At 38.2% G+C, this 18,676-nt stretch overlaps 1 protein-coding gene across 1 annotated transcript in view; it reads right to left on the minus strand.

Annotated features, from left to right (window-relative positions):
- Positions 1-18,676, minus strand: part of LOC120204420 — an 83,917-nt gene that overhangs the window by 6,317 nt on the left and 58,924 nt on the right. The window contains 2 exon segments of the mRNA XM_039204517.1: positions 532-615; positions 12,262-12,375. Coding sequence (XP_039060448.1) covers positions 532-615; positions 12,262-12,375 — 198 coding nt within the window.

Consider the following 18,676-nt stretch of genomic DNA (forward strand, 5'->3'; position numbering starts at 1 on the left):
TTTAATGCAATTAGGTTAAGTAATTTTAATTATTCTTTTAAGCAATAATCAATAGATTATTTTGCTTACATATTTATAAAACGAATGTAATTATCTATTTCTTCAATGATTGAAAATTATTAGTTTTCGGTCAAGTTGGTGCTAAAAGACTAACACAGCCATACAAGTCTACAATGCTGATACAGAAAAAAATAATGGACAGAAAATATTTCCTTTCAAATAAGGGCTCAAAAGAGTACAATAATATATCATAAAATATGTTTATCTTCAAACCAAGTACCTAATGCTGCTATATTCATCAAATATAGCATGAAACTAGAAAATTGTTATATTATTAACTTAAAAATTTTATGCTACAAATTGACCCTATTAGACAAATTACTGCAGGAGGTCTCAATCCTTACAGAATACCAGATGCATTATTCTACTACTATTCTTTACGAATTCCGAGCAGATATAAAGTTTGTAGATCTATTCAGACGCTTAATGTCAAATCCTGCTTAAGGGAAAGCTAGTAACAGAAAGACATACCTCAGAAGTAGACTGTAGGTGTACAGGCATATATTCTTTCAAATCATCTAAAGCAAAAGAACCCACCATACGCTCCCCTGGTACCTATATATGTCAAACAAAAATTCATTTGAAAGGCAATACCTTACAATTCATCAATCTGAAAAGGAACTGTTACAGAATTATAGGCTAAATATTAGGGTTGATATTTTTTTTTGATAAGAAGTTAGGCCTCGTTAAAAACCCCTTTCATGATTAATGGAATAGAAAATGCTCCTTAGTCAGCGGAAGGAGGAAAAGAGTGCCTTAATAACCATAAATAATCAAAAGTTACATAATGTTTAACAACAAAACTCTCCCTTACAATAATAAACCCAAAGGCTAATAGAATCTAGAGAAACTGAGAACTAACTGATACCGGCCTTAGCTAAACTGTCAGCCTCAACATTAGCTGATCTAGGAACCCATCTAATAATACCATTTAAATCTCTTAACAAAAGACCAATATCTCTCACTAAAACTCTGTAGACAATAGGACATCGATCATAGTTCTTGACCCACTCCACTGCTAGTTTACTATCAGATTCAACAATTAAACGATCCTGAACCCTCGGAAGAAAAGAGGCAAAGAAAGATAAGCCCTTCTTAATTGCCAAAATCTCCACCAACAGCGGAGGACCTGGACCAGCAGCCTCTAGGAAAGAGCCCTTCACCGAGCCATCCTCCAATCTAAGAATGCCACCAACACCACTTTTCCTCCAATCACCACTCACTGCTGCATCCACATTCAGTTTTATAAAACCCTTTGGAGGAGGAGACCAAGACACAGTTTTGATGATCGAAGACCTTAAAGAGAAGCAATAGTCCCCAAGAGTAGGATCAGAAATGAGAGAGTCCTTCATAATAGAAACATCATTAAATTTTGCTAAAAACCAATTAGCCAATCTGCACCTTGCCATAAAGAACAGATCAGTCTGATCTACCCTTCCCCCATCAAACACAATGTCATTTCTACTTTTCCAAATGGTCTATATAACCACTCCCGGAATGAAGGACCAGATTTTAGAATCTAACACCATATCTTTCCAAGCAACCATAAAACTTTTAGCATTGTCCTGCAAAGCCGAACACACTCCCCAAAATTTCAAAAACTTGTTCCAAAGAGTCCATGCCACAACACAAGTGAAAAATAAATGAGAAGAAGATTCGGCCTCCTTTTTACAAAAGGGACAAGCAACATCAACAATAGAGGAGACTCCTCTCCTTAGAAGTTCTTGTTTAACAGGCAGTTTGTTGTGCACCACCTTCCACAAGAAGACCACCACTCTAGGAGGCACCAAACCCATCCAAATGTTATTCATCCAAAAAGGGTCTGATGTCGAAACAGGACAACAAGACTTCACACTGGATTTAACAGAATAAATTCCTTCTCCGTTCCCTCTCCAAACCAACCCATCAGACAACTCAGAAGAAAGAGTTATGTTGTGAATTATAGCCAATAAATCGATAAACTGACTCAGCTCCCAGTCACTCAAATTTCTTCTCAATTGAACATGCCAAGACCAAATAGATGATCGAAACTCTCCATACTCATTAAGTTTCCCATCCCTATTTAAAGAGAGGACAAACAGTCTCGGGAAAACATCTTTTAAAGGGAAGTCAAGCGCCCAACTATCAAACTAGAAACTGATTCTCTCACCATTCCCCACTCGAACTTTGAACTGATTTCGAAACCTGGCTCCAAACTGATCCTCATTGAAATGATTATGAACTACTGATTTCCAGATCCAAGAAGAATGAGAAGGGAGATTATCATTGAAAAACAGGGATCCAATGTCCAGATTATACTTACTGCAGATTACCTTCTTCCACACCGACTCCCTATCATTTGCAAACCTCCACGACCATTTACCTAGTAGGGCTCTATTCATAAGATTAAGATCCAAAACGCCAAGACCACCAACATTTTTAGCAGAGCATACTGTAGACCAATTAATCCAGTGAATTTTATTAACCTCTGCCCCTCCTCCCCATATAAAACTGGCCATGATGGAATTTAGTTTTGTAACTACCGAGGAAGGAATTTTGAACAAGGACATGAAATAGCTGGGTAGGGAGCACAAGACAGACTTCAATAAAACCACTCTCCCTGCCAAAGACAAAGTCTTAGCCTTCCATCCGGCTAACTTTTTATAAAATTTCTGGACGATCGGATCCCAGAAAAGAATAGAATTCCTCCTAGCACCAAGCGGCAATCCCAGATAATCCGAAGGGAAGTGCCCAACTAAACACCCAACACCATTTGCCCACTGCGTTAACTCATCCTCACTGATATTAATACCAAATAATTTGCTCTTAGTGAGATTAAGTCTAAGACCTGACATTACTTTGAAAACCCGAAGAACCCTCTTAACATTAAGAATCTGTCTTCGAAGCATTACAAAAAATTATAAGATCATCTGCGAATTGCAGATGAGATAAATTCAGAAAAGCCTCATCTTTGCCAACCACCAGACCAGAAAACAAACCCTCAGCAATTAATTTAAGAGCTCTCCAACAACATTAAACAGCAAAGGGGACAACCCTGCCTAAGACCTCTAGCCATAGCAAATTCATCCGTAGGGACACCATTAACTAAAACAGACACCGAAGCTGTAGTAACACATTTACGAATCCAGCCGCACCATTTTGAACCAAACCCCATCTTAGACATAACTTTGAAGAGAATATCCCAATTAACGGTGTCATAAGCCTTCTTGAAATCCACCTTAAACACACAGCCCTTCAAACCTTTCTTCCTCCAGAAGTCAATGCCTTCATTTGCAATAAAAGAACAATCCAGAATTTTTCTACCAGGAATGAAAGCATACTGAGAATCACTAATAATATCATTCATGCAGCCTCTCAATCTTCTCGAAAGGCACTTGGACAAAATTTTATACATCCCTCCTACTAGGCTAATAGGTCTGAAGTCATCCAACCCCCCATTAGAACCCTTTGGAATGAGAGTAATGAAAGAATGATTAATGCCGTGTTCCCAATTTTTTCCCAAGAAAAAATTGTGGAAAAAATTCAGAATATCACTTTTCAAGGTGGGCTAATTTTTTTTGAAAAAACCCAAGTTCAACCCATCTGGCCCAGGCGCTTTGTTGCTATCACACGAGTTAATGGTATCCCAAATCTCCACTTCCGTAAACTCCTTTTCTAACAAAAGAGACTGCTCCAAAGAAATTCTAGAAAAATTCAACTGAATATCCTCCACTTCCAAAGTTGAACGACAATTAAAGGCTTTGAAGAAATGCTCTTTGATAGAAATCTTAATAAGAGAAGGATCTTTGATAATAACACCATCAACTTTAATAGCGTTTAGAGAATTTAACCTCCTTCTAATGATGGCACATGTGTGAAAATATCTAGAATTACGGTCTCCATCTTTAACCCACTTCTCTCTTGAGTTTTGGAACCAGATTCGTTCCTCAATCCTGTAGAGTCTCCAAAGTTCGGTTCTGTAAGACCTCAAATCTGCTAAACAATCATTGACATTTGGAATTTGGTTTTGATGAATCAAAATTTCCAGCTGGTGAATCTTGTCTTCTAAAGCAGTGATATCATCACGAGGGAACTGATTCCTATTCCCCGACCAACTCTTGATTGCGCCCTTTGTATTCCTAAGAATACTCAAAATACCAACACTTTTCTTGACCTTCTTGAACTCCTTAATGGAGTCTGTAATCACCTCCTCAAACCCATCTTCAGACATAACATAGCTAAACAGCCTAAAAGGCCTCTTGCCCCAATTATCTTCCCCCCACTCCAAAATAATTGCATTATGATCATAGATAGATTTAGGCAGTAACGATTGGGTGATGCCTAAAAAAGCTGCAGAGAAACTAACATTCACCAGAAATCTGTCAAGCCTAACAACAGTGGGAAAATCCCGATTGCTGCTCCAAGTAAAATTCCCCCCAATTAAAGGCAAATCGATTAGCCCCGATTGCTGAATAAAAAACCTGAAGATATCCATGGAATTTCTGTTCTGTAAACGACCTTCCTTCTCATCTTCTGATAAATATGCATTGAAATCCCCTCCCACACAAAGAGGAATATTGTGCCTGTTTAAAAACAGACCCAGTTCTTCAAAAAAACTAGCCTTTTCTTCTTCCATAGATGGAGCATAAACATTAATGAAACCACATCTAACTTGGTTAGAGATGAGCCTCCCGAAAACAACAATAAACCTCCTGTGGATAAACTGATCTTCTAACTCAAAAAAGTTATCATCCCAACAACTTAACAACCCTCCTGCTGGAGACACAGCTAGCCCTTGTAATCTATTCAACCTACTTATCCTAAGAAAAGAACTTGGTAAAGACTCAAATTTAGTTTCTTGTAAGAAAAGAAACGATGGTTTTTTCTCAAAAACTAATTTTTGTACAACACTCTGTTTTTCTTTTTTGCCCAACCCCCTAACGTTCCAAGACAAAATAATAAACTTTGGCATCAACATAAATGAGAAACCCAAAGCAAACCCAAGCTACACCCACGAAATCAGGAAGCCCCTCTCAAACCTTTCTCCAGATTAATAATTTTTTCCAAAAATGTCTTCTTCCCCTCTTTTGAATGAAATCCCTAGAATTTTACTAACTTCCCATGTAGTCAAAGCCTCCTCCAAGAATATCGAGAAATTAGAAGAAGACACAGTAGGAATACCAGCCACATCCAAAGCTTCCCTAGTCAAGAGCCTTCTCCTTCTTCTATACTCCTTCCTTGCCACTGGATAACACCTACTCCCTGTACCAACCTCTTCTACACTCCGAGCCTGCTGTAAGTTATTAACTACTAACTTGTACCTGGTACCACCTTCCACCTCAACCTCTGTGGGTCTTCCCTCCAAAATAGTGGGGAAAGATTGGTTACTTGAGATAGGCTTACTGATATTCCTGTTAAGATCCATCAACTCCAAAGATTGCACTGCCCCCTCCTCTCGGCTCGGGTTAAACCACACCTTTCTTTCTCTAGATCTTCTATATACTCTAGATATAGCACCACAACTCCACCTTCCAATCGATGCATTTCTAATGTGCATACTCCTAGATAAATGATCTAATGGACTCTAACTTTTTAAACCATTTACAAAAAACTCTTTGTTGTACCCTGACCCCTGGTTATTGCCCGTGGGAGCTGTCCTTGCTTCCCTAGCCACCATTGCTTCCTCCGCACTGCTGACTTCCTTGACCAGAACTTCTATCTCCTCTAACATATCTTTATTTGACTCCTTTAGAATACCACTTGGCTGAGACTGAAGTCCTACCTTGTCCCCATCACTTATCGAAATTGTGTTGTGATCAAATGAAACAGTAACCAAATTCTGCAAATTAGGTTCAAACAAAACAGATTGCTGCTGCTCTCCTACTGCCTCCACCCAAGACTCTTTAAGTTTACCATAGCCCAATTTATTTAAGTTCATAGCTGGCCCAGAAATAGAAATTCTAGAATTATTTGAGTTGGGCTCACTGAAGTCCTCTGACTGGGCTTTATCACATTCATTAAAAAAGTCATTCCTTAACCCAAGCCCTCGGTAATCCCCCTCTAAATTCAAATTTTTCCTTGGAAAGTCTGACACCTTTGCACCACTATGTTGACCTTCTTTTTCTTGCGACATTAAAAGTTGTCTCCCTTTGCCGCCTGCCATAATTAAAACATCCACCCTTACCAACTCTTTGCCCCCTGCCTTTGAAGTACCAACTTCTCCTACCAGCCTCCTGTCTACTGTGTCCCTAGACTCCACAACTGGCAATTCTAGACCGCCTACCCCGCCTGAGTTCTGATCATCTTCCTCCTCTGATGATGCTTCATCTCTGAACTCGCCATCGCCGACCACCATAGAGTTTTTTGCAGAAAAACTCTCCTGTTTCATACTAACCGATCCCACACTAATTTTAACCTTAAATGATCTCCCATACGCACCCAATGTAACAGTTTCCTGAATATCAAAAGGACTGGCCACCCTCAATAAAACTCGTGCCACCGCCATATCCTTTCTACTGACCGTCAACTCGTGAAAACACACCAGCTTCCCCCACCTTGATACAAGCTTTTCCAGAAAGAGGACATTCCAACAAAGTAAAGGGATTCCAACTAAGTCAACCGAACAAAATGCCATCGGAACACCATCAACATTCATAACCGGATCAAGCCAGTCGAACCAAAAGAACAGTTCCTCTCGCCTGCTCGACCATGCCTCCTCAAAATCTTCCACCGAACTAAAAATTAAGATACATGAGTTCCAAGTGTAACCCCATTTGACACCCTTGACCTTAATCCCCTCACCAGCCAGCCCCTTCACCACTATCTCCAAATCTAAATGGGGTTTGATAATCCCAGTCAAAGATCTTTTCACCCAATTGTAATCATCCGGGGGAATATACATCTCCCACAAATTCCTCCTCCCAGTAACCTCACCTAAGATAGCCTCCCGAATCTCTTTGCTCGCTGGAACTTCCCTCTACCCATCAACAGAGACAACCGCTTCCTTATACAATCTTTCATAACTTCCCGCCCTATCATGCTCCGCTTTATCCTCCACATTCACCACCTCCTTATATATTCTTCCGTCCCTCGTACTATTCGGCTTCTCCAAAACCACCTGCTGCCTACCTTCCTCCCCTCTCACTTGCTTTTTTACTTCCACCTGGAACCTTTTGTCATCAGTTACTCTTCTCCTTTCCTTCCTATACTTTGCAGCCCCCACTGAGACTCTCTTCCCATCTATCAGTGTGCCATTGACATTCTGAATCGCTCTTCTACAACCTTCCTCCTTCACATATTGCACAAAGGCAGAAGTTGATGACTTATAATTTGGTTTCACCATAACACTTGGAATATAAACCCTTAAAACACGACCATAAATATCAAAGATCTCTCTTAACTCTCTTCTAGTAACTCTCTTACTAAGATTGTCTACGAAAACAGTCCATTCCTTATCGGAAGATGAACGACCTGTCACAAGCTCTCTATTTCTCTCTCTTCCTTTCTCGCTCATTCTGAAAAAGTGACTTTAATATTAGGGTTGATATATATTGTATTTAATGTATGATATTACATAATTAATGCAGGATATTACTTTACATATTATGGTACCTTCATACTTCTATATATACCCATAATGTGATGAATAAAATACAAGAAAGTATTATCTTTTCGATTTCGTAGGTTTTTCTTTTTGCTGCAGTTTTTAAGTCTTATGTAATTCTGTTTGGTGTAATTGTTAAGTCTTATGTACTTCTGGTATATTAATAAAAATGAGGTACTCTTTTCCTCCTGCTATTTGACTCTTTCTTTCGGGAAAGGGTTATCTATGAGGGAGGTCACCGACGAATGTCAAAGGACAGATTTTGAAGGCTCTTCTATCGTCGCTGCCAGCACAAGGAGAACCACCGTCACTCGATCGGTCAGCCACCAGCGTCCCATCGCTAGATTAATTGTGCGTGGGTCCCACAAGCCACCAAATAATTTCTTATGTTCTGCATGCACTAGCACGTTATAGTGTGCATTCAGGTATTACGATGCTGATTTCTGTCTTCGAGGTCAACTCCTACTTCCATCCAAACCCCTATGGTTGTGATCAATTGTGGTGTGGGCTTTGACAGGTTTGATATTTCTTTGTGGATATTTTGCTCGTGTTGTTTTAATTTATATGGCTAATACAAAACCTGGTGTTACTTCTGATCTGGTTCCTTTTGTTTCAAAAAGCACTGACCATAAATTCAATGGACTAAAATTTTCTTGATTGGAACCATGCGATTGAACTAATTTTCTTAGTACCTTTACGGAAGGCCATTTGACTGATAATCCACCTACGAATGATTACAAACTATCTTGGATGATAGAAGATGCTCGCTTGTATATTCAGATTCGTGACACTGTTGACAGTGAGGTGGTTAGTCGGGATACTCATTGCAGGAGGGTGAAACAATTAATGACCCATTTGCAATTTTTATATTCTGGTAAAGGCAATTTTTGTCGAATATATGATGTTTGAAAGGAGAATTTTTATAGGACAGATAAAGAAGATAATTCCCTCACGACTCAACGAGTTATTTTATGGACTTCAGAAACATATTAGGAAATGAATATGTTGCTTCCTTTCAGTGTTGATATCGATCTTCACTGAAGCCAGCAAAAGAAGATGGTTGTTATGAGCTTTCTAGTTAGTCTTCCGTTTGAGTTTGAGACAGCCAAATCTCAAATCGTTTCCAGTTCAGAAATATCTAGTCTAGAAGATGTCTTTTGAAGGGTTCTTTGTACAAAGAATCCTTACTTGGCTTGTCTGCTAAGAATGGTGGCCACAATAGATAGGACAACAATATTACAAAAGTGGTGGCCACAATAGAAGAATGGTGTCGAGATCTAACTACTCTGATAAGAATACAAGAATTTGTGGGCAGGAACAAGGGAAAATTGTCTATCACTACTGTCAACCAGGACAAATCAAGCTAGATTTAGGAGGTTGTAGTCTAGGAAGGCTCAATCTGCTCATGCTGCATCTAGTTCAATTGCCTTTGCAAAGTCTGTTACAATATTAGTGGATGAGTATGCCAAATTGATTCACTTTCAAGAAATCATAAAACAACCCTTCGGTCCCATTACTGCCCTTGTTTAGTCAAGTAAACCAAACAAATGTCTTGTTTTCGCTTCTTAAAATTGTCATTGATTTTGGTGCTACATATCACATGACAGGTAATCCCAATTTACTTTCTAACTTTCATCCTCATAAGTCTACCATTCATGTTACTTTAACTGATAGATCAACATCCAATATATTTTAATATGTTCCTTGTTTGGAACAATTGATCTTACCCCTTCACTTCCTTTGTTATCTGTTCAGAGCCTACATCAATTATCTTTTAATCTGATTTCCGTTAGCAAACTTACTCGTCCCCTTAATAGTTATCTCTAATTTTTTCCTAGCTATTGTTTGTTTCTAGATTTCATGACAAAAAAGATTATTGGTAAGGGATATGAGTCTAGCAGTCTTTACATCCTTGATACCTAAGAACCAAAATCCGTTACCTGCACCGGACTATTACTCCTTTTGATGGAAAATTTCCGTTTTGGTCACCTTTTGCTGTCTATGATAAAGAAATTATGCCTTCAGTTTTCAAATACCACTTCTTTAGATTATGAGTCTTGTTAGTTTGCTACACTTCATCGCCATAGTTCTTGTCCTCAAGTCAATAAGCAAGCAACTGCTCCATTTGAGTTAGCCCATTCTGATGACCGGGGTCGTAATTTTGTTCCCTCTAAAGGATGATTTCATATATTTTGTTACATTTGTTAATTTTAGAATAACATGACTTTATTTGATGAAAAATCTCTCTTAATTATTTCTTCATTTTTCCTCTTTTTGTGTTGAAATTCAAACCCAAATTGGTATATTTGACAAACTTTGCGGAGAGATTCTGCAAAAAATATATGCTTGAGCAGGGTATTCTTCATCAAATTTCTTGTGTCCCAACGGGGTTGCTAAATGAAAAAATACACTAAACTTCCAGGGCCTCGTTTCGCATGTAGGTTCCAAAATACTTATGAGTTGATGTCGTGTCTAGTGCTTACTTCCTAATTAATTGTATACCTTCTCTTGTTTTGTGCAGAAATACTTCATTCCATTCTCAATTTCCAAATAGAAATTTGTTTCCTATTGCTCTCAAGATATTCAATTGTACTTGTTTTGTTCGGGATATTTGTCCTCAAGTTACAAAGATTGATCCTAAGTCCTTGAAGTGTATAATTTTGGGAGTATTCTTGAAGTGTATCCCTTCTGTTGATTTTACCGTTTTGGAACAAACACCAATTTTTTCTTCAGGTTTTGTGACTTAGGGGAGGATGATTTCCTAGTTTAACATGTCATGCAAAGTTTTGATATGCCACCCTCTACTTCCATTAAGCCATCAATTTCCATTAAGCCATCACCCTCTATATTAGATATGCCTCCTATCAACCATACCTACTCGCTTCATCCACGTTTGTCTAGTTTTGACCCAATTCTTGAGACTTCAAAACCGTGTAGTGGGTAAACATACTTGTACAAATCCAATTTCTTCTGTTGATTCTTATAATCGTTCGTCTTCTTCTTGTGCTTTCCTTTCATCCCTAGATAATTTTTTTTTTGACTCTAAAACTATACGCGAGGCATTTGCTCATCTTAGAAGGCGTATGGCTATGCTTGAGATGACTGCTCTAGATGTTAATGCAACCTTATCTTTGGATACATTACCTGTTAGTAAATAAGCTATTGGATTTCAATGGGTGTTCACTATCAAATTCAATCCTGATGGCTGCATTGCTCGATTGAAACCTTGTCTTTGGATACATTACCTTGCAACAACTTTGGATTGGCCTTTGTATCAATCAGACATAAAGAATGCTTTTCTTCATGATCTTCAAAAGATGTATATGGAACAAACACTTTGTTTTGTTGCTCAAAGGGAGTATAGAAAAGACTCGTTTGAAAATATATCTATATGAAACAAAGACCTCGGGGATGATTTGGTAAACTTATATCTATATGAAACAAAGACCTTGGGGATGATTCGGTAAACTTAGTCATACTACTGAAAAATTCAAGATGCAAAAGAGAAAGTCAGAGCATTTTGTCTTCTATAAAAATTCTGATAGATGCACTATTTTGTTAGTTGTATATAACTGATAGTGACTAGTGGAATTTCATCTTTTAAGTTTTTTCACCATGTTTAGTTTCATACCAAAGACTTAGGGATGTTACAATATTTCTTGGGAGAAATTAACTGGAGTATCCCAAAAAAAGTAAGTGCTTGATTTATTATCAAAGTCAGAAAAATTGGGTGCTAAACCATATAGTACTCTAATAGTTCCCAATTTGCAGTTAACCAAAGGTAAATTATATGCAGATCCTGAGTGGTATAAAATACTTATTGGAAAGTTGTATTATCTTACTTTACACATCCTGACATTACTTATCATACAAGCGTGTTGAACCAACATATGTCATCACCATCATTGGAAAGCAGTAGAACAAATTTTTCACTATTTGAAAAGTGCTCCTAAACATGAAGTTCGATATGTCAGTCATGGTCATAATACGATCGGATTGGACAAGATGTAAAGATAGGAGATCAATTTCAGGATACTGTGTTTGTTAGAGGAAACTTGATTTCATGCAAGAGTAAGAAACATAATGTATTCTCACAGTCCATTGCAGAAGTTGAATATAAAACTATGACCAAGTCTTTGTGTGAAATCATATTGGTATATCAGCTCCTCAATGAAATAGGAATTAAGGTTTCAGTACCTACAAAGTTATGGTGTGATAATCAAGCTTCACTTCACATTGCATCTAATCCAATATTCCATAACGAACAAAACACATTGAGGTTGATTTTCATTTCATTCGCAAAAAGATCCAACAGAGTTTGATCATTATCAGCTATGTGAAAACTAGAGAACTAAGAGATATTTTAACAAAAGCACTTAACATGATTTAAGTTGATTATCTATGTAAAAAGCTGGACTTGATTAATATCTATGATCCAATTTGAGGGGGAGTGTTACAAAATTATAAGCTAAATATTAGGGTTGGTATATATTGTATTTAATGTAAAAGATTATATATTATAGGACCTTTATACATATATATAACCATAATGTTGATGAATAAAATACTAGTATCTCTTCCTACTATTTCTACATGAACAAAAAACAAGGTGAACATACCTCAATAGAGACACGGTGGGGATAGCAGGGTTCATCCCATGCATAAGGGCAAGAAGTGTATGGGTGAACAATGGTATCAAGTGATTCACACCTTTGTTGGTAAATCCTTAGTCTCTGCAATGAAAAAAATGATACAGAACTCTCATAAAAAATAACAATTAAAGTTTAAAGTGGATGATGCAGAATGCAAAGAAGGTAATTGAGGAATTAAACTACTTAAGATTTGGTATTTTTTTCCAAATATATTTGGTATTCTACATTTTTTTTTGATAAGAATTTCAGGCCTCATTAAAAACCTCCTCCTTGATTGAAGGTGCTTGTTGATAAGCTCCTTAATCAGCGAAGGAGGAAAAGAGTGCCTTAGGATATTATTGAACAAAACAATAACATACAAGATACAACCCTAAAAGTAAAGTAAACAGACAGGTCAACACAAGGCAACCTTGTGACCCATAAACATCAACATTTAATCAACCAATTCCTTCTTTAGCTAAGGCATCAGCCTCTAAGTTAGCTGTCCTGCTTACCCATCTAACCACTCCATCGAACATATTAAGCCAGTAAACAATGTCTGTAACCAAATAAGCATAAACATGAGGACATAATTCAGCCCTCTTAACCCAGTCCACTGCCATCTTGCTGTCACTTTCAATAATCAACCTGTCTTTGATCCTCGCTCGAAAATCAGCATAGAACATTAGCCCCTTTTGAATAGCTTTTAACTCCATAAATGTTGGAGGCCCCGGACCTGCAGGCTCCTTGAAAGACCCTAATGTAGTTCCAGAGGAATCTTTTAAAACTCCTCCTAAACCACTCTTCTTCCAATCCTTAGTCGTAGCTGCATCAACATTAATTTTCACAAAACCCATAGGAGGATGCCACGGAATAGTAGACACAATCATATTAGAATGGGTGGAACAAACGTCCCCTAAGGAGGGGTCTGAAATGAGAGTCTTTAAGAATATGCACCCCTTTATTCTTCGCTAGGAACCATGAAGCAAGCCTAAACCTTGCTAAGAAGAAGAATTCAACCTCATCCAACTTCCCTCCTTCAAAACCAATTGAGTTCCTCAATTTCCAAGTAGTCCAAATAACTACGCCTGGAATGAGAGACCAAATCGGAGAATTAGTCTTCAACGCATCCCAATTCAAGAGAAAACTTTTAGCATTATAATGAAAAACAGTTTGAATCTTCCAGAAGTTGAGAAATTTATTCCAAACAGCCCACACCACCGAACAAGAGAAAAAAAAATGTGAAGGAGACTCTTCCTGCATCATGCAAAGAGGGCATAACAGATTCTGAATTCCTTCTATTCCTCTTTTCACCAGTTCTGTTTTAACAGCCAACCTCCCTAGAACAACCTGCCACAAAAAGGACTCCACTTTTGTTGGCAACTGACCCCTCCAAACAATCTTACTCCAGAAGTAGGCCTCATCCGAACATAAAGAACCTGATGAGCATAGATTGACAGCATATTTCACAGTGAACACCCCATCCCCAGACCCTTTCCAAATCATCCCATCCGAATTATCCAAATTTAGAGCAAAAGCCGAGATGATAGTCATCAAATTAGCCCACTGCTCTATCTCCCAGTCATTTAAATTCCTGCGAAACTGCATATCCCAAATCCAGCCGAAAGAGCTATACTCCCCAAACTCAAATAATTTGCCTATTTTGTTAATCGAAATGGAAAACAATCTAGGGAAAATTAATAGAAGTGGATAATCCAAAGCCCAAATGTCCTGCCAGAATCGAATAAATTTACCATCTCCAACTAAAAAAGAATACAAACTTCTTAACTTTGAACCGATAGGGTCATCTTTAAAGTGGTTATTAACCACTGATCTCCAAATCCAAGATACTCTGTTTGGAGTCTTACTATCAAACAATAACAAAAACGGGTCCAAATTATATTTAGAACAAATAAGGTCCCTTCAGACAGACCCCCTTTCATTTGCAAACCTCCAAGTCCATTTTTCTAGAAGTGCTCTATTCATCAAATTTAGATTCAGCACACCCAAACCCCCCTCCATCCTTGGTCTGCATACATTCGGCCAGCTAACCCAATGGATCTTACTTTTTTCAACACCCCTCCCCATAGGAAATTTGACATCAGTGAATTCAGGGTTTTAAGAACCGAAGCTGGTATCTTAAAAAGAGATAAATAATAAATAGGAAGCGAACATAGTACCGACTTAAGCAAGACCAGTCTCCCTGCTAAAGAAAGAGAGGCAACCTTCCATCCTGTTAATTTTTTGGAAAAATTATTGATTACAGGATTCCAGATAGCAGCATAATTCCTAGAAGCCCCCAAAGGAAGCCCTAGATATTCAGAAGGAAAGCTTCCAACAGAACAACCAATAGTATTAGCCCACTCATTCACCTCCTCATCATTCAAATTCACACCAAAAAGCTTGCATTTCCTCAAATTGAGCTGTAAACCTGAAATAACTTGGAATACACGAAGCACCCTTTTTACATTTAGAATTTGCATTTTCGAAGCACCACTAAAGATAATGAGATCATCCGCAAACTGTAAGTGAGAAAGATTAAAAGACCCCTCTCCCCTCCCAATAACCAATCCAGAAAACAGCCCCTGTGAAACAGCCTTTAAAATCAGTAAATTAAGGAGTTCACCAATCAAATTAAATAGCAGAGGGGATAAAGGACATCCCTGCCTAAGACCCTTTGCCATAGGAATTTCCTCAGTAGGGACTCCATTAACCAGAACAAATACTGAAGCTGTTGAAACACATTTTTTGATCCAGCCTCTCCAACTTGAACCAAAACCCATTTTCTCCATAACTAAAAACAGAATACTCCAATCCACCGAATCATAAGCTTTCTTGAAATCAGCTTTGAAAACACAGCCTTTGAGTTCACTTTTCCTCAAAAAATCAATTCATTCATTGGCAATTAACGAGCAATCTAATATTTGACGGCCTGGAATAAAAGCAAATTGTGTGGGACTGATTAAATCTGAAATACAGCTCCTCAACCTCCTCGAAAGACACTTGGAGAGGATCTTATATAATCCACCAACTAAGCTAATAGGTCTAAAGTCATCAAGATCGCCACTATTAGAAACCTTAGGGATAAGAGTAATAAATGTATGATTAATACCGTGTTCCCAAATAGAAATTATTGAAAAATTTCATAACATCTCCCTTAAGAATATTCCAGAATCTTTTAAAAAATCCCATATTTAGACCGTCTGGCCCAGGAGCTTTATTCCCATTACAAGACTCAATAGACTCCCAAATTTCCTCCTCGGTAAATTCTTTCTCTAATCTCAAACTCTGTTCGAGTGTAATACTAGAAAAATCCAGCCCAATGTCTTCCACTTGAAGAGTAAACTCATCATTGAAAGCCTTGAAAAAATGATCTCTAACTGTTGCTTTAATAACATTCGGGTCATGAACAAAATTGCCATTGACAAGAGTAGCATTCAATGCATTTCTTTTCCTCCTAACTGAAGCACATGTATGAAAATATCTTGTGTTTCTGTCGCCATCTTCTACCCACTTCGATCTTGAGTTCTGGAACCAAATCTGCTCCTCTATCTTATACAGTCTCCACAATTCTGCTCTTGATTTCTTCAACTCAAGTGCTATCTCAGAACTGGAATCAATTAGACCCTGATGAATATCCACCTCTAGCTTTTGAGTTTTCGATTCAAGATTAGAAATCAAATCCCCTGGAAACTTGTCTCTCCTCCCTGCCCAATTTTTGATTGCCATTTTGGTATTCTTCAGTATGCTGAAAATTCCAGGATTCCTCTGGTTTTTCTTACAATCTCGAATTGATAAGCTGACCACATCCTCGAATCCGACTTCATCCATCAGATAATTAAAAAGTTTAAAAGGTTTATTTCCCCAATTATCCCCACCATTTTCAATAATTACTGCATTATGGTCAGACACAGACCTGGGCAAAAGAGATTGAGTTAAATCTGGAAATTCGGCTAAGAACTGGCTATCAACCAAAAATCTGTCCAGTCTAACATAGGTTGGTGAATCTTGGTTATTACACCAAGTATATCGACCCCCACTCAATGGCAGATTAATTAAACCTGTGTTCAACAGAAAATGACTGAAAATCTCTACTGAATTCCTATTTTGGGCCCTACCCATCTTCTCGTCCTCATGAAGATAAACATTTAGGTCCCCTCCAACACAAATAGGATCACTGTAACCTCCAATGAACATGCCTAATTCTTCAAAGAAGCCTCCTTTCTCCTCCTCAACAGACGGACCATATACATTGATGAACCTACATCTGAAATTATTTGCACGAAACCTCCCAGAAATAGCTATAAATCTACTGGAAACAAATTGATTATCCAACTCAAAAATATTGTCATTCCAGCAACTTAGTAAACCCCCTGAAGCACCAACCGAAGGAGACTCAATACACCCTTGCAAATTGTTTAAACCACACCTTCTAGAAATAGATTTTTGAATTTTCTCCAATTTAGTTTCCTGTAACCACAAAAAATGAGGGCAAAGATGATACAGTAATCTCTGCACAGCCCTTTGCTTCTCTTTTCTACCCAACCCTCTAACATTCCAAGTCACAATAGATAACTTTAACATATAAAAAGAAAAAACCTCCCTTGATCTTCCCAGAGAAATCAACCAGCCCTGAGAAGTCAATCATTCCTAACAGTCTCCGAGCCATTATCAAGACTAATAATTTTTTCAATGAACGTCTTCTTCCCTTCCTTGAAGGAAATACCTAGCAACTGACAGACTTCCCAAGTTGCCATGGCTTCCTCCACCAATTTCGAAAACTGAGGGGAAAAGACAGTTAACATATTAACCAGGTCCACAGCTTCCCTTGTTAAAATTCTTTTTTCCCTCCTGAAATTCCTGCAAATCTGTGAAGCAGAAAGTTGGGTTGATGACCGATCCTCAAAATGATTATTACAAAATAATGGAACCAACGTTGTATTCTGCTTAACAACAGAACAAGAGATATCAACATCCTGTTCATATCCTCTGTTTTCGGAAGAAACCGGATGAATAAAACCTTCAGGAGCATTTTGAACTTTATTCATAAAAACCTGACAGCCACTTTTAGAATCCTCCTTCCTCGAGCTTAGCCAAATTCTTCTACCTCTTGATCTTCTGTAGACTCTTGAAAAGCGACCGCTGCTCCTCTTCCCACCAATATTTTTAATTGATAAACCAGCTGAAACTGGAAAACCCAGTTTCCAACGATTCTGACTCTTCTTAATTTCTGCACACCCATTGTGAATTACTGAATTTCTTCCCCTCTCACAAGAAAATGAAGTGCTACACGCATTAAGGCCCACTTGATTAACATCCTTAGCCATTTTCACCTTCTTTAGAACAGCTCTATTTTTAACTGGAACTTCATCCCTTACTGAAATTGTATGTTGCCCTTGTAATTCGGACCGAGTCTGAACCTTTTTTTGATTTCCTGGCCTGTTCCATTTCAACTTTACAGCAGGGCCTGCTGGGATAATTTTAGTAATAGGAGAATAAGACTCCCAATTAGAATCCGAATGGGTTGGAAGACTCTGATCCACAACCTCTCGCAGCCCAAGGCCCGCATAATCCCCACAAGGATTTAATTCAAATTCAAATTTTTCTGACACCCCATTATTATTGGGCAGAGTGTCAGACTTCTTTTTCAGATAAAGTTCCCCACCTTCTTTTGACATCCTCCTTTCTTGACTATTCTAAAGCCACGTATCAACCTTTGACCAAAAACCTTCTGCTGAGTTCTCTCATTGTCTTCTTCCTTCTCTGTGTTTCTACCATCATCCCCCTTTGAAACATCACCATTGCAACTGCCATATGAAAAATTCTGCCTTACGTCTCCATAAGCTTCAGAAATAGGTTTAGAGCTGGAACCCACATTAATTTTAACTTTAAAGGATCTGCCATAAGATCCTACAATAACAGATTCTTGTACGTCAAAAGGGCTTGCAACCCTCAACAGCATTTTGGCCGAAGAGAAGTCATCTCTATTTCTAGTTTCCTCCAGGATGCTAACAACCTTTCCCCACTTACTGCCAAGCTTTTCCAGAAAAGGTACACTCCAACTAAGAAGCGGTAAACCAACCAGTTCGACCAAGCAATAAGCCAAAGGAACTCCATCTTCACTCAACAATGGATCTACCCAATCAAACCAGCAATAGAGTTTCTCACGAAGACTCAACCATGCCTTTAAAAACTCTTCATTTGTATTGAACGTAATAATACTGGCGTTCCTGACATAACCCCACCTTACTATCTTAACCTGGAAACCCTCCTTTGCCAAAGCTCTCTTCACCATATCAGGCTGAAATGGATCTTTGATAACCCCTGTTAAGGAGTTTTTCACCCAGCAAAAATCATCTGATGGGATGTGCATATCCCATACATTTCTTATTCCATTTGCATT

Source organism: Hibiscus syriacus, unplaced genomic scaffold (genome assembly GCF_006381635.1).
Source record: "Hibiscus syriacus cultivar Baekdansim isolate YM2019G1 unplaced genomic scaffold, ASM638163v2 tig00000340_pilon, whole genome shotgun sequence".
Lineage (NCBI taxonomy): Eukaryota > Viridiplantae > Streptophyta > Magnoliopsida > Malvales > Malvaceae > Hibiscus > Hibiscus syriacus.